Source organism: Cricetulus griseus (genome assembly GCF_003668045.3).
Source record: "Cricetulus griseus strain 17A/GY chromosome 1 unlocalized genomic scaffold, alternate assembly CriGri-PICRH-1.0 chr1_0, whole genome shotgun sequence".
Lineage (NCBI taxonomy): Eukaryota > Metazoa > Chordata > Mammalia > Rodentia > Cricetidae > Cricetulus > Cricetulus griseus.
Window position 1 is genome coordinate 239,019,693 of NW_023276806.1, and position 20,848 is coordinate 239,040,540.

Genomic DNA, 20,848 nt, shown 5'->3' on the forward strand with positions numbered 1-20,848 from the left:
GACTTCTTTGAGTGTTTCTTAGTCCTTTTTCTTTTTTAAAAATTGTTTTTCTCTCTTTTTATCTTATGTGCATGAGTGTTTTGTCTGTGTGTATGTCTGGACACCACATGCATGCAGTGCCTGCAGAGGCCAGAAGAGTCAGATCTCCTGGGACTGGACTTACAGACAGACAGTTGTTAGCTGCTGTGTTGGTGGTTGGAGTTGAATTGGGTCCTTAGGAAGAACAGCCAGTGCTCTTAAGGGCTGAACCATCTCTCCAGCCCCGTTTTAGTCCTTTTTTTAAAAATGCAAAATAGTTAAAACTTTTTAAGGACTTAGCAAATAACATGCCTTATCAGCTAAATTAATTATAACGGAAGACCAGTTTTAAAATGTTATATGTGGAAAGAGTTTGAGAGAGAATGAAAGAATAGCTTGTAATAATAGAAGGCAAAGCCAAGAGTTAGATTCTTGTATTGGAGGACCAGCTAATTTGGGTGATCCTTTCTACTCAAGATGACGAAAGGAGCAAGGTAGAGTATAACAGAGTATTTGAAGGTACAAAGATTTATGGGGCCACAGTTAGGGAGAATGTTCCCTGAAGTTAGAGCAATCCCCACAGGTATCTGTCAGAATGAGATGAAATCACCTCTAGATAAATAAAGTGTTATCCTAATTCTCAAATTGCTCTATGAGCATTTTTATAAAAACCATGTCTGTTAGACAATAAGGAGGAAAGAAAACAGCAAAACCAGGGAAACATTAGCAATAGAAAATGTGTTAGAAGGCTAGAGAGATGGCTTAGTAGTCAAGAGCTGGCTGATCTTTCAAAGGACCTGGGTTCAAGTTCCAATACCCACATGGCTGCTCACAACTGTCTGTAACTCTAGTCTTAGGGGAACCGATACTCTCTTCTGGCCTCTGCAGGTGCCAGGCACACATGTGGTAGACAGACAAACATGCAGGCAGAATACCTACATGCATAAAAATAAATAAGTAAAATTAATTTTAAAATGCATTAGGAATTTCAGAAATTGGCACTATGGATTGAGATTTTTAAAATTAATGAGTTTACTATTTTTAGAAAAGACAAGAATTGACAACATGGAGAGTAAAAGAGAACCAAATGAAAATTCTAGAATTGCAAATTATAGTCACCATAGTGAACAGTTTGCTGAGAGGGTGCTGTCTAAAAGTGGATTAGATACAAACAAAGAGACAACCAGCACACTGAAGAATAGGACAAAGGAAATATGTTAAAAGAAAACAGAGGAAAAAGATGGAAAATGCAGAAGCTAAGAGATGAAGCAAGATTTTAAAATATAGTTGGCATCTCAGATGGTCAGAGGTGAAATGGATCAGGTAACGTCTGATGGTTTTGTCATGTTGGCATATGAACTGCATGTCCAAACTCAAGATGCCCTTTGAACTCCATGAAGGATAAGTCAAAAGAAATCCTTGCGTAGACATGCCCCGTTTAAAATGATGAAAATAAAAACAAGGTTGGAGGGCTACAGAAAGTGTCAGTTCTGTGGCCCCAGTGGTTGCCAGGGCCCTGTGGTGAGACCTAATCCTCATTCTATACAGGGAGCAGTCTGTTCTAACAGTGCCCAGAGATAGGTGCATTGTGCACAGTCATACAATAGACAAAGCAACCAGGTTGGAAGGGCACAAATTTCTTTCCTAGGAATTACAATTCTAGGAGTCAGGGAAATAGTGGCATCTTTAATGTGCTGAATGAAAACAACTGCCAATCAAGAGTTCTGAGCCTAATAGATATACCCCACACCGTCTACAGGTGAGAGAAAGATGTTTTCAGAGAGGCAAAACTGGAACATTCTATGAGCAGAATGAACATTTCCATCAGAGGCAGGGTGGAAGGTGTAGTTACTTAAGAGAAAAGCTATTTCAAAGGGAAGTTTAGAAGTCAATATTGACTGTGTAAAATAGAAACACTATTTGTAAACACCGTTGAGTTTTAGTGTACATTTTTTTCTTTTTGTTGGTTTTTTTTTTTTTTTTTTTGAGACAGGGTTTCTCTGTGTAGCTTTGGAGCCTATCCTGGAACTCACTCTGTAGACCAGGCTGGCCTCGAACTCACAGAGATCTACCTGCCTCTGCCTCCTGAGTGCTGGGATTAAAGGTGTGTGCCACTACAACCTGGTTTAAGTGTACATTTTTAAAAAACACAAGGCATTTGAAAAAGTGCAAAGTGTTCTTCAGCACAGAGAGAGGAGAGAAACCCCAGGGAGACTGTGTTACCCACCCAGTTTGACAAGGACTGGAAGCACCTGGGGTTTTCATATGCATTTGTGAGGCACATGCATTGTTTCAGCTGCCTTGGGCTCTGTGATGATACAGCACTTCCACTCTGTAGAACACAGTTCAAAAAAAAAACTAACTCAGACAAAAGGTATGCTCGAGAACAGTTGTAGTGACACCGTCCATGAGAATGAAAACCTAGGGATTCAGCTGCTCAGTAGGTGACATAGGTGACTTGTCATGGTCATATGGTGGAACAGTAATCATCAGTGACAACACTAGGTAGGCACCAAATTCACAAGCCTAATGCAGAGCAAAATGAAGCTATGCAGAAGATAACACCAACCACTGGAATAGCATTTAAAAAGTCCAAACGAAAATACAGTGTCCAAAGAGGCATACTTAGGAAAACTCTGGACGGCAGTTTCCCTTTGGAGAAGAGAAGAGTGGTGAGGGTCGGTTCTAGGTTCTAGCGAGCCCTACTTCTTGTGGTGATGGATATGTATTTCCTTTGGTGAGAACTTGTGAGCTACACATCTTGGGTCTTGTGAGTACTTTATTTCAAAGTTTAGAACAGGTTAAAGTTCTCACTCATACAATTTTAATATTGAATTTGCTGCACAGGATATTTTCTAGATGGAGAGATATCTTCATGTCCTACTTCCTGGGAGTGTGTTCTCTTGTTTCTCACTTACAAATATTTTGGAGATTTGCTTGGTCTGATTTTTAACAGTTGCCAGGCCGGCTACCAAATAGCCTAGCCCTCTTTTCCAAGTCTAGCCCAAATATGAGCAGATTTCCCGTTCTATAGGATTCTTTAGAGGAAAAAAAAAACAAAAACAAAAAACATAGTCTCAGATACCCAGGGAGGAAAAAGCAGGGAAGAAAATACCATAGCATCCAAAAAAAAAAAAAAGAAAAAAAGAAAAAAGCATCAATCTGCAAATGTGTCCTGTGCAGAGAGAGAGAGGTGGTAGATGTTGACCCTAACCACAGCTCATAGGTTCCTGAAGGTCCCAGAGGCTGGCTGTTTCTACCATCAAGGGCCAGCTGCTAACAAGAGTCCTCACACTCCAGTCCCCAGGCCACAGTGGCCAGCAGGGCTGTGTGGTGAGACTTTGCTTCCTCATTCTCTGCTGGGAGCAATATGTTCTAGCAGTACCCAGAGAACAGTATGCTGTACTCAGCCATACAATAAAGCCATAGCATCCTTAGTAACGAGGCATAAAATCTATTTATTTGTCCCAAAGGGAACAATTTTGGAACGGCAGTTTTAACTTGCAGGCTTAATATCTGTGTATACCAAAGTAGAACATAACAGTCCTGAAATAGCTACAGGCATTTATTTATGTTAAAAGGAAAAAAAAAAATCCTTCAAATAACTCTGTGGGGGTGGAATCCTCGTGCCTTGTTTTGGAGGCTGACAAGTCTCCAGTGTTTCTTGCTCAAGGTTAACACTTAAGTCTAACTTAGCTAGAGGAAAAATAGAGGAGCCAATGTAGCATGTAGCAGGCCTCAGGAGTGTTAGCTGCATCCGGGGACTTGGTCTCCTTCAGCATCGCAGTGCTTGAATGCAGAGTCTGAACAAGTCCAGGCTAAGCATGGGTAGGGCAGGTGGGAGCCAGGCCTGACTCTCCCAGAGCTAAGCAGTCTCTCTGTCCATGCCTCTTTCTCTGACCATTTAGGGGTAATCCTGATGTGACTATTAAAATATAGGGCCCAGAGCTGAGGCAGCTTGGTCAGTGAAAGTGCTTGCAATTGTAAACAAGGGCACCTGTCTGGTTAAAATGTGGGCGTGGTGATGTGTGCTTGCCGTCCCAGCACAGGGGAGATGAAGCAGGAGGAACCTTGGGGGTCTAACTGGCTGGCTAACCTAGGTAGCCAGTGAGTGACCCCATCTCAGACACATGGTGAATGTCACCCTAAGGAACCTGCCTGGTGTTGACATCTGGCCTATCCACTCTCCTCCCTTCATGCCACCCCACAGTGTACCCGCTTCTGCAAATGATTCTTTCTGCCCTAACAGATCTTAGGCCAGTTTCCCCATCCAGAGCTGTGATAAGGAATAAGAACGCTCACACTGGACCATGTGACTTCTGTCACCTTGCTGATCCCAGGCACTGTTGAGACTAGAGCACCACCATTCCTTTAACGGAGAGAGTTCATGGAGCCAAAATCGGCAGCCCAAGGTCAGCACGAGGTGCAAGGTGTAGAGGCCGCCGCTTGATGACGTAGTTGACTGGTGGCAGATGCAGGTCATGTTTTCTGAATGGGTTTAAACAGCTGGGAGGGAGGACATTACACTTGTATGTTGAGATAAATTTGCTTCTTGTGGGTACACTATTCAAGGGGGATAGAATACCGAGACCCCTAAGGACTGCAGGTGAGATGTTTGCAGAACACTCCACTTGAACCAGCAAGTGTCTCCAAGATGTTTTAGCTTCACTAGACGAAGAGGTTAGTTTTATCCCCTGCATTTCCAGTTGATCCCCCACCCCCACTTCTATTCTATGTAACTTTTTGAAGATGTCAAGGTGACTGCCTGTCTAAGTCCATTGGAAAAATCAGCTACAGGCGTCAATAGTGGTTGACACACTGTTTCCTTTGTGATGCAGCCACCAAAATATTGGAGAAGGAAAAAGCACATGTTTAACACTCCTTGAGGAGAGCTTGATGCACATACACAGAACTGATATAGGGAGTATGGAAGAAATTATTTTGCCAGCGTTGACCACTTGTGCACAAAGCTTTTCATTTAGGATTTATTGAACTGTGGCAGGCAGGTTGGAATTGTTAAACAAGCCAGAAAACGTTGAAAGACTCAGTGTTTTCGGTGTTTTTACATGTGGGCTTTCCCCCCTGTCAGATTTCCAGTGAATTATAATGATTGCAACAACGTTTTCATTACTCATTTGCCGGCAATAAGAGGAGGGCTTTCCAAATGATTAGGAACAGGACACCCTTTCTTCCTGGTCCAGCCATTTAGGGGTGCAGTCTGTCTGTGCACACGGCCTCTCCTTGTTGCAGTTAGGTTTGGTGTTTACCTTGAAGCGATCTGGGGCACTGTGCTTCCTGAATGTGTGGGCAACCTGGTTTACAACATGAGGAAGGAAGCATGAAGCTTCATCAGGACTTGCACTGGTCCTGTGTGTCTTTGCTATGGCAGCATTTCACTTTAAGGATGAATGGGTCATGGGAATACTGTTTTTCTCCAATCATACCTTTTAGTTAATGATACTGTGATTTTCCCAGGGCTGTCATAAGTAATTATCACAAACTGGATAGCTTAAAACAGACATTACTATCAGGGTTGTGGAGTCTAGAGGTCTGAAATGAAGGCTCTTAGGAAGAATCCTTTCTTCGTTCTTAGTTTCTGGTTGGCTCCAGCCATGTTTAGCATTCCTTGGTTTTAGCATCATCACAGTATCTGCCTCAGTCACTCAGCCTTCTTTGCTCTGATTATCTCTAAGTCTTCTCATGGATTTCTTATAAAGACATTTACTTACTACACACACACATATTTGTCATTAAAATACTATTCAGACAAGCTGTCTTTTAACTAGAAAGTAGAAAAGTAGTTCTAGCAACCCTGATAGTTTGAAATATCACAAGGAATCTTTCTTTATGTAGAGGCTGTGAGCCTTTAAACATGAAGTTACTTTTTTGTGTGTGTCGAGACAGTTAAGTCTGAATTATTGTCTGAGCTACAGCCTCACCTATGTTAAGCAGGCACTCTGCCAGAGTTGTATCCCCAACCCATACAACCTGAATTTAAAGGACAAGTTCTTTTTTTTTTTCTGTTTCTTTCTTTTTATTTTAATTAGAAAGATTATTTTACATACCAATCCCAGGTCCCTCTCCCTTCCCTCCTCCCCTGCCCCCCAACTAACACCCTACTTATCCCATACCCTTTCTGCTCCCCAGAGAGGATGAGGCCTTCTGTAGGGGGTCTTCAGAGTCTGTCATATCTAAAGGACAAGCTCTTTATTGATAAGATACGATAGGATATTCTAAAAGGCAGGATTCTTTGTGGTTATAGAAGTTTTATTTTACTATTGGTATCAGCATTTTCTTGAAAAACATTTCAGTGAACTCAAAAATTTATTTGTTTTAAAATTATAAGAATGCTTTAGTGTATTTATTTTTTTTATGTGTCTGGATGGATGGATGGATGGATGGATGGATGGACGGATGGCACTGGGCATGCCACAGTGCATGTGTGGAGGTAAGAGACCAACTTGTAGGTCTCGGTTCTCTTTCTCCCTCTATTTGGGTCTCAGGGATGGTGCTCAGGTCTTCAGCCTTGCAGCAAGTGCCATTATCCACTGAGCCATCTCTGCCTCCAAAGTTCCTTTTATAATAATTTAATTATTTAACTGTTTTGTGTGCCTGCAGGCACAAGAGATTTTATAGTGGAATCAGAAAGAAAACAGGATTTGATACAAGCAATCATTTTATATAGTCAGTCTCTGAGAAATACTAATTTTAATAAAGTGAGCCACATAAACCCTTTTCTTTCTTTTTTTTATTTTGGTTTTATGAGAATGGGTTTTACTGTGTAGCTCTGACTGTTCTGGAACTTGCTCTGTAGACCAGGCTGGCCTTAAACTCACAGAGATCCCCCTACTTCTGCCTCCTGAGTGCTGAGATTAAAGGCATGGCCTGGAGAGCCACAGAAATTCTCAGCTGTGAGTCCAGCACTTGGAAATGCCACTTTCCTTGAAGCTTTGTTAGTGTCTGGTCAGAAAGTGGCCCATCATGCCCCCTGAGAAGTTACTATTTCTTATACTAAACTGTTCCTAACTGGTGCAGTTTTCTGACATTGCTGTCTCTCCTTAAATTTTATTATAATTTTATTTTAAGTGTATGGGTGTTTTGCCTACATATATGTCTGTCACCATGTGTATGTCAGGTGCCCAGAGACCAGAAAAGGACTTCAAATCTAATGGGGCTGGAGTTTCTGATGATTGTGCCACCAGGTAGTTGCTGGGACTTGTACTTGTGCTCTCCGGAAGAGCAGCCAGTGCTTACTGGCTGAGCCATCTCTCCAGGCAAACATTGCTTTCTTTACTGATACGAATGACCCGAATGCCCATCCCACATACTGTGGGAGGTCCAGTGTCCTCCTGAATGTTTGTGAGTTGAGAGTGGGCGATGGACAGTGTGGGGGTGAAGGCCTGTGTGAGGGAGCTCAGCTGTGCAGTTTTCAGGTTTGTCCAACGTCACGATCCTATTTGATCCTGTGCAGCTCTCTCTATGGCTTTGATTGCTGCCTTTTTTTTTTTTTTTTTTTTTTTTTTTTTGTCAGCACATTGCTTTCCCTGAGCAGGAAATCTTCCCAGACTCTCATTTCTCCAGGCAGCATTTATTCTAAACTGCTAATATAGCAGTTGTCGCTGAGGACTCTGGGGACAGAGGAGGCCGACCTAGGGATATAGTTTTAGATGGGAAAGTTTGCACCCCCAAGCTCCTATGGCCTTTGGAACCTCCTTGGGTCTTGCTGTGACTGGGGTATGGTCTTTTGCCTCTGGCCTCAACCCATTTCCTTTCTTCTTCTTCCTCTGTCTAAACTTTGAAGATAGGGACAATTAAAATATTTTCTCACTAGAAAAAAAAGATAATGTTCACCAAGAGCATGTTTCTTGTTCTGTCTGAAGATGTCCGGGAGATTAAACACACTTTCATTGCTTGTGTTGGAGAGCTACCCATCCTCCCTGCCCCGTTTCTCTGTGTACCATTAACCTTCCTTCAGGTGGGGGCGCCGGTCCACAGAGGCCGTATTTGCCTTGTTCATCATTTCATTCTCATGTTTGTAGCTTGGCACTTTGGCCTCCTGGTAGGACCCTAATAAATACTTGTGGGACGAATGGAAAAAATGAGAGAAGAACCCTTTTAGATAGTGATCTTAGTAACCCAGAAGGGAGGAGGTCTGCAAATTCTTCTCAACAATGTGTGCTTTGGAAGGGAGCATCATTTCAAGAGCCAGATAAACTCTTGGTCACACTTTCAAGATGCCAGGAATAAGGGCGCCTTTGCCCACCTGGTCCTGTAATACCACTACTTGAAAAAGATGCCTCGGGTTTGAGTTGGGAAATAAAACCCCTTATCTCACAGATCATTGCCCATGAGTAGTCTTGTCCACTTCTATCCCCAGCGCTTAGTCTCCTTTTGTCCTGTTATTATTAGTCCTGTGTTATTCAAGGAATAATTTAGATTGTACCTCCTAGCACAGCCTTGATCTTGGCCTCCTCTACCTTAGCTGGTGTGCAAAAACCAACACAACTCCTCTCACCGTGGGTTAAGGAGAAAGTTAGGAATCTGTGCCTCTGGCCTGCCTTGTCTTCAAATCAGGATCCCTTTCCCATTAGCTCATAGTTTATTCATGGTTGCCATAGACTCAAGATTAAGGTCATGAGGTTCTCTTCCAATTATTATTACTCTGTTAAATTTGAACAGCTGTCTTCATGGGAGAGTCAGGGAAGTGGAGGAACTTGGGATGAATTGAAGCAACCTGGATTCTGGCCCGGGTCCTGCTTCATAGGCACTGTGGTTTTTCTAGAGGCTTCCAGTAGGGAAAGCCAGGCCCCTTTGGTATCTGCCTATGCGATCTTCTCATGGATCTGCCCATGGAGCTAGAAACTTCAAATCTGAGAAACATTGGGCAAAGAATGTACCTGGAAAGCAGTCAGCAGCAGAGTTTGCTCTGTCCATGCAGATGGTCTGCATGGGACTGGCTGGACTGAATGGATGCCAGAGGTAGGGGCTGCAGCGTTGCAGTCAGCCTTCCATGGGTACACCCAAGGTTCACACCTCCTATGCACTGCAGTACTCCTGTGAGTGGGTTTTCATTAGCCACCAAGGATAGTTTGCTAACAACTCCTGCCTCTTCCTGCTATAGCCCAGGTAGCACATTTCAGAACAAAGAATGACATCAGCTCTTATTGCTTTAAAAACAGACAAAGCTCCCTGGGAGCCACACGGATGGAGACAGTCTGGTAGCTTTATCCTTGTAGCCTCATAAACGTCCTGATTTTATAGACGTGGAGAAAAAAAGGCTCTTTCTGTATTTCTATTATTCTAGCAAACATTCCCAGCCACAGTGGTACCTTGTCTTATTTCCTGTTGATATTTCTTTTAGAATTTTCCTTTTGTCTTTAAAAACTACTAAAAGCTACCTGACTCTTTTATGTTAGGGAAAAGTAGTTCTTTGTTTAACATATCTACCATCTAGTATAATCTCTTTAAGGGTGCAGTAAAATTGTCCTAATATCTGGACGGTTAAATATATTGCTGTTCTTTTCACCTGAGCACTTTATCCTTTGTATGCCCTTCTGCATTTTAGCCTACTATGAAGAGAGTCAAGGAAGACGGGAGGATGAATGATTAACAGTGAAATCAACCATTTGTGCCTATGAAAAACATTTCCCACAAGACCGATCTAAAATCACAAAATCATTCTGTAATGGAGACCAGTAAAATTCCTTCAATTTAGATGTTAGGTTTTATGCTTATCTGGTTTATATCCTCCAATTGTCCATCATAATATTATAAGAAGTTTCAAGTTTCCTTGGTGATACTGAGAAATTAAGAACAAATTGGAAAAAGACTATTTTGGTGTTCTTAACTAATTATACCCTGTGTAGAAACATTGTTTCCTTATATAACAATAGTTACTTAATATGTTTTTGTTGTCTTTTGTGTTGTGTTTTACCTGCATTGAGTAGAAAATTGGTTATTTTTAACAAATCAACTGAGATAATGCACCATCTTTTCAGTTATAAAGTGCAGCTAGCTTCAAAATTAAGTTGAATGCATTGAATAAAGGAGAGCTAGTATAAATTCCACAATTACATGTTTGTATTCTCCCTAATTTTCTGTATTTCTCCCTCCAACACACCAGTCACAAAAACTGCAGCTATGTGCCAGGCACAGCTCTAGGCACTAATAATACAGTAATAGAACAAATATACTTCTTTTCCTTATAAAAGAGGAAAGACAGGCAATAAACACCGAAAATATATAACAAAAAAGCCTTTCTGTAGGTAGACATGGAAGACAGCTATAAAGAAAAATAAAAGCAAGATAGCTAATGGGATTTGCATAGCAGTGGCTGGTAAATATCAGGTCATGTATGTTGGGCCCCACAGCCACTCTTCTGTAGCGCCATCATCTAGAATAAAAGACCAATAGTGATGAAGATGGTACCTAATAAACATTGAGCATGAAAGCAGTATTAAATGTACATATCTGCATATATAGTTTCATGCATAATATACATGGACCATGTTGGGAGACCTTTACACAACTGGCACATCATCATTGTGAGTTTAATTGCTTGGGGATCAGAAAGATTTTATTTCTTAATCTTCGGAAATGAGGACTTGGAAGTTTGTTCAAAGTTAGTACTTGCTCAAGAACATTGGAGTTATGGTGTCAGAACAGGGAAAGGAAGACGTAAAGTGGAGGTCTCAGGCGATGGAGGAAAGAACCAGGGTATGTACCACAGAGTGGCTGTCATTCTTAAGCATGGCTGCCTCAGAGGAGCAGGGCAGCAGCCTTCTGCCCTTACCCTGGAGAAGTGGGGGAAAGAACCTGTTTCATAGCAGTCACACTACAGGGCCCTGTGTTTTCATTGCAAGAGGGGAGGGTTCTCTTTTGTAAAACAAGAGTGAAGTAGGTGATTTCTGAGTTTCCTTCCAACTTTAGCAGTTTGGACTGTACTCTTAGACCAGTGGAAGGAAGCACCTAATGTCCCAATGAAGATCTGGGTGCCTGTGTCCAGTGCATCTAAGTTTTGACTTCTGGGACTTATCTGAGTGCCTGGGTTTGGCTGTATTTCAGATGTTATAGATTTGACTAAGGAAAGAATATAGCACCCTCCAGTCCCCAGAGTGAATGTGTGAATAAGGAAGAGAGGGTGCCTGCAGGTGAGGCTTTCTCTGGCAAATGCTGAGGCTGTTAATAGGTTTTGAAACTGTCTCAGGAATTGCTTTTAAAGGTATTTTATTATTTATTTAGGCTACAGTTTGTTTTTTAATTGAAGAAGAAAAGTCTCTGAAAGTGCACGGCTTAAGTGTTTTTGCGTATGCTAATGTTTATGGTTTTGAAAAAATAGAATATCTGAGTTTAGGGCAGACAATAACCTTCATGCGACTGTTTCTTTGTTACTAGTTCACAGCTTATGTGAGGCAGTTGCTGAATCTTATTTACTTTAGGCAACAACCAAAGGCTAGACTAACTAAATAAAAATAAAGAACAGACAGGAGTAGACTAAATACCCCCAAACCCCCAGTTCTGGATGGGCCAGGCCCTTCTTGTCTTGCTCTGTGGTAGTCTGCGTACTAAGCCCTCATTTCTGTTTCTTCCTCACGTTTGCTTTGAAGACCCGCACAGATGTAGCTGGTGATAGGCAGTTCACCAAAGTAGTTAAAATTCCTCCAGTTGTGGCTGTGTGTTAAGCTGCAGTGTTATTATTGTAACAGGATAATTACGTAATGTCAACAATGGGATGAGGCGGAGGCTCCATATTCATATAAACCAGACTGGGAACATGAGCCTCAGGCTCTGCTTTGGGCGCATTTTTTCTCTGTAGGTATTCAGTTTAACTCCTCCTCCCCTCTTCTGTTCACTTTTCTACACTATATTCTGTGTGGGAAATCTCTTTTCAGATTGTGACGTGTTCTGCTGGAAACTGGAAGGAGTCTATTAAATCTTGGGTTGTGTCTTGCTGAATTTGCCATCGTGGTGATGGCCTGACTTTTGTTGCTCTTCGCTAACTACAAGTCTGGCTTTCCCCTCCTGTGGTATGGAAATGTTGTTGATGCGGTCTGTGTAGGTCTCTTCAGCACTACCTGTAAGGCATTTCATCCTTTCCTCTGAAAAGCTTATTGCAGAATGGAGACGGAAGAGATTTGTGTTCATGAAGCCATCTTCTGTGATTACCAAGGCTTCTGGTATGACTTAGTGGGTGGAATATGTCTTAGGAAAAGAAAAATACATAATTCTGACAAGATGCTTTTTGAAAACTCCAACCAGCTGTTTCAAGTAGAAGACTGTAAAATTTATTCAAAGTAAAATTTGTTTCTCTTGGAAGCACATGCAGTTCAAAGAATAGGCTAAAGTAAACAGTCAGATTTAACTTGTTCAAAGTTTGTGCACTGTTGTCTTTGTCAGGTTTTCAGGAGCCTCCGGTTCTGTTGTCAAGCTGTTCACCATTCTAAAGTTTTATCCTCATAGAACCTGAAGATGGTGGGAAGGACCTCAGAAGTAGAAGGCTGGATTTCTGCCACAGACTGGCCAGATGAACATGATGGCTGTTGGCTGGTGGGGCTCTAAGTTTCCTCTTGCTTCTGAAATGAATTCCAATGAGCTGAGTGGCCTCAAACCACATTGATTAACATACCGTTTGATCAAACATCTGACGTGGGTCTTCCTGAGCCAGAATAAAGGTGTAGGCGGGTTGGCATTACTTTCTGGTGGCTCTAGGGGAGAACACCTTTCCTTGCATGGTTTATGGTTCTATTCTAGCATCTTCAAAGCCAGCAAAGTTGCATGTGTTTGAACATGCTTCCCTGGTCACATGGTCAGTGCAGAACTAGGCTGGAACTGTCCTGATCTTAGAGCCTGTATGATTTTAGTGCACCCAGATGGTCCAGGACACTCTTTGCTTATATAAAGTCCCTTTTGCATGTAGAGTAAGAAACTCACAGGTTCTGGGGATTGGGGTGTGGGGGCATTTGGAGCCATCTTTGTTTTTATCACCTATGTGGAGGGGCTATTGTAGAATTTATTTTTTTTCCAGCAACTTCCCATGCTTAACAAGAGTATTAAGCTATTCCTCTTCATTGTTAAAAGAATAATTTTAATGAATACAGTCAACATCCTAAGGAATTTTGTGTAAATTGTGTGTCTAAAGACAAGAGGGATACAATGGAGGAAGTCTGAGATATAAGGGAATAGCCAAGAAGTATGTTTTTGTAACACCGTGTGTGTGTGTGTGTGTGTGTGTGTGTGTGTGCTTAATTGCAATACTAACATAGAAAGTAATACTCTCTTCAGTGCTGTGGACATAGAAAATAGGTTGTAAACACTTTCCTGACCATTTAATACACTTTCATAGCATTTACAGAGTGTGTTTGGTCAAGTCGTTATGGGGATCTTTCCGTGCTACAACCGAGGTAATGAGGGAATGAAGAAATGACAGAGACACTGGCTCACAGAAGGGTTAGGGTCTGGTGAGCTGTGTGCTCTCACGGGGGAGTACCAGCAGACTGGAAACTCAGCATGTTTATATTGTACATCTGAATTGAGCAGGCAGGTTTATTGTATACAGATGAACAAGAAGGTAGGTGTCTGTGGGGGTGCCCTCTCTGGTCATAGTCATCTGGGAGGAGAAAGCTGTGGTTAATACTTTCAGATACACTGTCAGCTTCTGCACTGAGCCCAGGGAAAGGCCTTGCCACGCTCATGAGTCTGAGGCATTGGCACTTTGACATGGTGGTGCTCATGTGTTAACAATACATATTCATGCCGGGTGTTGGTGGTGTATGCCTTTAATCCCAGTACTTGGGAGGCAGAGGCAGGCGGATCTCTGTGAGTTCGAGACCAGCCTGGTCTACAAGAGCTAGTTCCAGACAGCCTCCAAAGCCACAGAGAAACCCTGTCTCAAAAAACCAAAAAAAAAAAAAAAAAAAAAAAAATTACATATTCATTCAGGACTTCATCTGTTCCCCACACGTTAGTGTTTAATTTTATACTATCTTTGTTTCTGTTCCCACAAGTCTTGGCTTTTGTTTAGTTTATATCTTAGAGAATAAAAGATGTTTCCTTTGTTACAAGTGGGTGTTTGTACAAGCTGAGGGTGTTGTTAGGAAAAGATGCATGTTGTCTAAAAGAATTTAAAATTGGAGGACACGGCGATAAGTAAAACCATAATAATGAATGCATTTCTGTCTCCCAGGCAGTGGCGTGTGCAGCTGACATCAAGGGTATAATGCCTCCTATTTGTTTTAGAATAGCTGAATTGTATAAAAGTGCTGTACTTAAAGATGGCTTAGAATCCTTTCAAATGTAACTAGCCACCATACCTTCAAAGAGCTGTAAAAAATTACCATTCAGCATTCTTTGCTCTGGGTGTGAAGTGTTGTTGAGTGAGCAAGGGTAAATAAATGGCTAAAAAAATAATGCTGAGAAGAGGGGACCCCAAAGTTCCACCAGGCAGCACACTGGTGGGTGGTGAGCTGGTCTCTATGTTGATTGGCAGCTTATGATTAGAGAAATTCCTCAGCTCTGACACTGGAAATGAGCTTGGGCCTTGTGTAATAACTTCCTTCTGTTGTTTTTGTTTTAGTTCTGGAGCCAACATGTGATTAATAGTTTAAAGGTTGAGATATTTTACATTTTCACAGTTCTAGAGACTAGGAAGTCCAAGATCAGGGGTGTGTGCACATTTGCCTGTAGGAAACATGGCCCCAGGACAGAAAGCAAGAAGACCACGGGGAGAGCTTTGTTTGATTTTTAAGTGGGTGGAAAGCTACCCTGAGACTGACAGACAAGAGACAGGGTAGAATTTGCCTGGGGGAGGAGCAGGAGGTGCCACACAGAAGCAGTGCTGTTCGCTTAGGCTGGCCGCCATGGAGGTTGTAAGATGTGGATGGGTGCCCCGTTTCTTCGGAAGTTAGAGCCAGTAGGCTTGCTGAGGGACTGAGAAAGAACAGACGTGGGGCCACCACAGTGAAGCACAGTGTTATGGCCAAAGTGTGGGGATGGGGTGGGGAAAACTGGTAGAGGGGCAGGTGGAAATCCAGAAGTCTGTTTTGGACAGGCCAGCTTGCGGTAAGCTATGCTATGAGGAAGACTCTCAGAGCACAGGTGAGGAGTGCTGGCTGGGATACATCTGGGAGGTGTCGTGTGGTGGGCCAGCAGTTAGGTGAACCAGACATAGTTATTGGTCTGTGGGGAATCATCAGGAGCTCTTGGAAATTCACAGGCTGCTGACTAACCTAAAGATGCCTGTTTTTAGCTGGTGTGGGGCCTCAGAAAACTTTAAAAGGAAGAGGAAACCAAAAACTACCTAATGGATTCTAGTACATAGCCATGATTGAGAAAGGCTTTCAAAGAAGGAACTAGGTGAGATCATCATCTTAGGAGGGAATTTAGGTAGTAAAAGGACTGAGAGATGGAGGCTTGAGGCAACTGAGAAAGAAGAATCAGCAAAGGCATTTGGGAAGGAGACTGACTTTGCTTCCTTTGTGGCTCAAATTGTGGTTCCTGGGACAGCATCCCCTTGAAATGCAGAAGCCACACACCCCGATTTATTAAGCAGGTTCCAGACCTGGGCTGATTTTGTTTAGGTAGGAATCTAGTTCATTCATTCTCTTTCTGCTCTTACACACAAACACGAATGCATACACGTATGCACACATGCATGCAGGCTGGCACACACGGACCAGGCATTTGACTTGGCATCCTCTTCTTAAAAGGAGTATTGTATTTTGATCTGTATACTTGCATAAGGTGGCGGTATTTTTGCAGGTGCCATGTCAAGTGATTTCCATATGTTCATAAGTTCAGTGAACTAACTCCTTTGGAATCGAGGGAAGGTATTTAGGCTTCAGTATTTTTCCCAAAGCTAATGTGCTTAACCCCCAGGCTTCAAGCTCTTCTATGCCACTGGATCACACTGTCGCCATAAGCCCTAAAGTGAAATCATACCAATGAATTATGTCACATGGCCCGCAGAAACAGAGCACATGATCATGGAGACAACCTGTGTCCTGGTTTCCTTTTCTTCCTATCTTGTTATTTTTGTTGTTGTTGTATTGTGTTTATTTAGTACTAATTCCCCCCCCCAATCCATAAAGGAACCTGGCACAGCAAAGTTGAAAGTCTAGTTATTATAGAGGGAGTCTGAATAATGGGGGGAGGGTAGTGGGCATTCATCTGAGGCTTTGATACTGCCTGAAAGTTGTCAATTGCTTAGTGCAGCTGAATATCCTAATTAGTTAGGAGCAGTTTGGAGTGGGACAAAGAGGGACATTTACAGGCAGGGGTCAGCTTTTCATTTCTTCTAAGCTTATCTACTGTATCACTGGAGATGTCAAATGCAGTGAGATTCAGTTGCTTTTAAAGTGTTTTGTTTCTCAAGTAAGGTGGGGAAAGGTTACCCTTCATAGTATTGGTAATCTTTATGTGCATTTATTCAAAAAAGGATCTATTGAAATTTATAGCCAGGACGTTAGAATGTCACACACCGTATTCCTCCCGGTGCCGGTTAGTTTTAAAGCAGAGGTTGTTTAAGATAGCACATGAATGTTTCTTCTCTCTCACACCAGAACCTGCCCACCAGAGGCAAGTGTGTATATGCTCTCTGTCCTTTGTTCTACTTGTTGTTATTATATTGTCAGAAAATATATTCCTGGTGCTGGGGAGATGTGCAAGTCAGCGCTGTGCTTGTTGTGCAAGCATGACGCCCGGAGATCAGATTCCCAGAACCTAAGTAAAAAGCCAAGTGTGAAGGCATACACACTTGTAATATCAGCACTCAACAGGCAGAGGCAGGAGGATGCCCAGGGCTTGCTGGTCAGCTAGTCTAGCTAACCAGGTTCAGAGAGAGAGCTTGCCTCAAAGAAGTAAGGTGGAGAATGAGTGCCAGGGTGCTCCCTTTGGCAGTGTGCTGTGTCATCTGCTATTGCTGCTGCCCCTGTGCTATGTGGCGGTCACGTGAGTTTTATGTTAAGTGCTGAATAAGAGTAAACAAACAAATGTGTAAGAGCCCAGGTCAGTGATGCATGCATGCCTGCAGTCCCGGTGCTCAGGAGATGGAGGCAAGAGGTTCAATAGCCTGCACTACATAGTAAGTTTCAAGCTGACCTGGACTGTAGAGCAAGACACCAACTCAGGAAATGAAAGAAAGAAAAGGAGAAAGGGAAAGAAGGAAGAAAAGGAGAGAAGAGGGAGGGAAGGGAAGGGAGAAGGAAGGCAAAGAAAGAAGGCAGGAGGGAAGGGCTCCACGTCTCAACTCCCCACTCTGCACCTCATAAATATGTGCAAAGGACCATGGGAGGGAGAGAGGGAGAGGAGGGGCCCAGTCAGGGTAGGGGAGGGTGGGAGGAATGAACTCGTGTATGTAAACCATTCATTTTGGTTGGAGACAGCATTAATTTGTATCTCATTGTCTAATTATCTAGAGTATGATGGGTGCTGGAGAACTAGCTTAGTCACTAAGCCTTTGCCCCCTTCGTTGCTTTATTTCTTTATTCTTCATTGGAGGTGGTTGTCATTCTTCGGCTGGCATCCTTTTTTTGAAGGCATGCTCCAATGAAACATGCATATAGCTGCTGATAAAGTTGTCCATTGCACTTGGACTCCAGTTTTTCATTCCAGAGGAAGTAGAGAGTAATGGCTATTAGCATCTTCGAGTATTTTCTTACCACAGAATGTTTCTGAAGTATTTTCCAAGCATCATTTCCCACAGTTGCAGGAAGAGCTCAGCTGGAAGAGCACTAAGGTCATTTGGCTACCATTTTTGTTACTCCATTTTGAAAATCAGAATGGCAAAACTTATGCATGTATAGGATTTGGGAGTTGGGTTTTTTGTTGTTGTTTTTTAAACAGGAAGAGACTTAATTGTATTTTAAAGACCTTGGTTCTGTATTGGGGCTTTTATGGGATAGATTTTTATTGTCCTAGTAATGAATTTATTTGAAACTAAGAGGTTGTTTTTCAAAAGTAATTATTCAGTCTTTGCTCTGTGGCTCCACATTTAATTGACTGCCAGAACATGCCTTTGAAGAGAGGCATGGTGATATATGCACGCCCTGTGTGACTGGTTCATGGCTTAAATAAGTAGATAAAAGGCAGTATGGCTGGCTGGCTGATGACAGCATGCCCAGATTTCCCTAATGACACTGTAGCAGATTACAATAGGTTTGAAGGATCCAGGCTGTCTAGAGTTTGTGTTCCTGTTAAGTTCAATGTCTGTTTTCTTTCTAAGTGTATCCTTGCCGACCTCCTGTGACCCCCTGTACCTTGCTCCTGTGATTATTGTCTTAGGTACTTTCTGCTGCTATGACAAAACACAGTGCCTAAGAGACCATCATCAGGGGAAGCCAAGATAGGGACTGAAGGAACATTGTTTACTGACTTGCTCTCCATAGCTTGCTCCAATTACAATTTTATACCACCCAGGGCCACCTACCTGTCCTGGAGTGGAACCGTCTCCAATGGGCTGGGTCTCGAACATCAATCATTCATCAAGACCATGCCGCACAGACTTACTTACAGGCTATTCCGATGAGGGCATTTTCCCAGTTGAGTTTCATTTTCCTGGATGACTCTAGGTTGTGTCTAGTTGGCAAGAAAATAAAACAAACAAACAAACAAACAAAAAAACAGCCCACAAAACCTTACTCTTGAGTCTACCATTCAAAGAGAAATAGAACAAGAATCAATAATAGTTTTTCAAATCGTTTGATTGCTGAAGAGCTCATAGTATTCCTAGAAACCACTGCCAGTAGGCAGAGCCGGGCTTGTGAGACAGTCCTATCTTCACAAGTCTCCAGTGAAGGAGCTATCATAATCCATTGCAATATTTAACAGCTCTCCCTGCCAGAAGACTCTTTTATCCATCTTAAATAATGCATGCATCTGTCTAAGCTGTGTTTCTTCTTCAGTGACTAGGAGCCAGTCTTGCTCTCTTTGTGTGAGACCTTTTCATAGTGTTGAAAGCTGAACTCTGAGCACCACCCTATTAACGCATCTCAGTTCTGCGGCTTGTCCATCATAATATTTCCCATCCTTTCATCATCTTTGATCTGCCCCCGAATGACGGCGCATGCTGTGGTTCTCTCTTCCTTTGTTCATAAGATTTAGAGTGTATCTTGGACGGGTGGAGAGGCTGCCAGGTGCTCAGTGCAGGGTCAGATTGTAGCAGACATTCTATATTTCCTATGTTCTTGCCTGCTTGGAGATAACTTTCCTTTTGGAACAGTGTCTGTTCTCTCAGGTGTGTCCACAGGCAGCCCCAATGCCACCCACAGCCAAGGAGAGATACGAAAGTGGTGCAACTCAAAGTTCGAAACTTACTTAAACATTATGAGATGTGTGTGTGTGTGCGCGCACGCGTGCGCACGTTTGATTATGTACTTTTCAAACATGAACACTGAAGGGGACAAAGTCATGGTGCATGTTGCACTACCAAAAAGTTGGTCATGCCCATCTCATGCTTCAGAGTGCTTGTTTTCACAGCTTTGCCATTCTGTTGATGGGCACTATAGCTTGTTCACTCTGGAGTTTCGAATTTCCTCCTCTGTATTGGTGCATGCCAACATGCTTGGTGTATTAGGTCATTCTTGATTTTTTTTTTTTAATCTAGGTGCTGCTTCTGAGTCTTAGCTCTAATTTGTTTTTTAAACTGAGGTAACAATTACATGTGAAGTATGGCTCACAGGTGAACAACCTATTTCATTTTGATATGTGTTCACCTGGGTACCTCGTGTCCCTGCCAAGATGCAGAATGTAGTCTTGAAAATCTTTCCCAGGCCTCTTGCTACACACGTCCCATTTCATACGGACTTGCTATTCTGATTTCTGTTATAGTTGGTTTGTCTTGCTTATTCCTGAGTGCTTTATCAGCAAGATCGATCTCATAATACCTTATGTGGTTTATTTGCACTCAAGTGTAGTTTATTAAGCCACTGTGGTGGTGCTGGAGGTTGAATCCAGGGCTACAGCATCCTAAGCCAATGGTACCAATTAGCCAATGGTATCATGAAACTGCACCCACAGCCCCCATTGATACAGTTGGGGAGTGTTCCATCGTCCGTTTTCATCCTGACGGACATTTGATTATTTTTGATATTTATAAACAGTGCCCCAATGAGCATTTTTTGCACAAGTCTTTGTGTGGACATAATGTTTCCATTCCTTGTTAGTTAATATAGAAGAGTGGAGCTGCTAGGTCATACAGTAAACTGTGTATGGTTACAAGAATTAGTCTTGTGCTGGGCCTTGGTGGTGCACGCCTTTAATCCCAGCACTCGGGAGGCAGAGGCAGGAGGATCTCTGTGACTTCGAGGCCAGCCTGGTCTCCAGAGCGAGTGCCAGGATAGGCTCGAAAGCTACACAGAGAAACCCTGTCCCGAAAAACCAAAAAATAAAAAAAATTAAAAAAAGAATTAGTCTTGTAATCTATGCAAGTCCCAATTCCTTCTTGTTTTTGACTATTCATTCACTACTCTCTTTATTGTTGTTGATATTGTAGCCCTGGAGAATGAACCTAGAGCTTCTCCATGCTGGGTGAGTGTTCTGTCATTGAGCTGTAGCCCAATCGTTCTTAAATTTCCATCAGTTCAATAAATGTGAAATAATATCTCACTCTAATGATATTTTGGATTCCACTATTATTCAAGGTGTTGGGTCTGGATCATGACCTTATAGTACAACTCCCTTTTCTGCATTTGGATCTTCAATTTAGAAAAAAGAATAAGGTTTACTTTTATCATTTTTAGTTATGTATGCATACACTTGTATCTGCATGTTGGTATACGCTCCTGAGTGCAGAGTTTTGAAGGCTAGAGGCATTGGATCCCCTTGGAGTTGGAGTTAC

At 42.4% G+C, this 20,848-nt stretch overlaps 1 protein-coding gene across 2 annotated transcripts in view; it reads left to right on the forward strand.

Annotated features, from left to right (window-relative positions):
* Sh3rf1 (SH3 domain containing ring finger 1) overlaps window positions 1-20,848 on the forward strand; it is a 157,606-nt gene that overhangs the window by 69,473 nt on the left and 67,285 nt on the right. The window contains exon 1 of one of the 2 annotated variants that reach the window (XM_027394075.2): window positions 15,016-15,111. The exons of the other annotated variant lie outside the window; for it this stretch is intronic. Coding sequence (XP_027249876.1) covers window positions 15,088-15,111 — 24 coding nt within the window. The 5' untranslated portion in view covers window positions 15,016-15,087. Of the gene's footprint in view, window positions 1-15,015; window positions 15,112-20,848 lie in introns of those variants that run through there. 2 annotated transcript variants of the gene reach the window in all.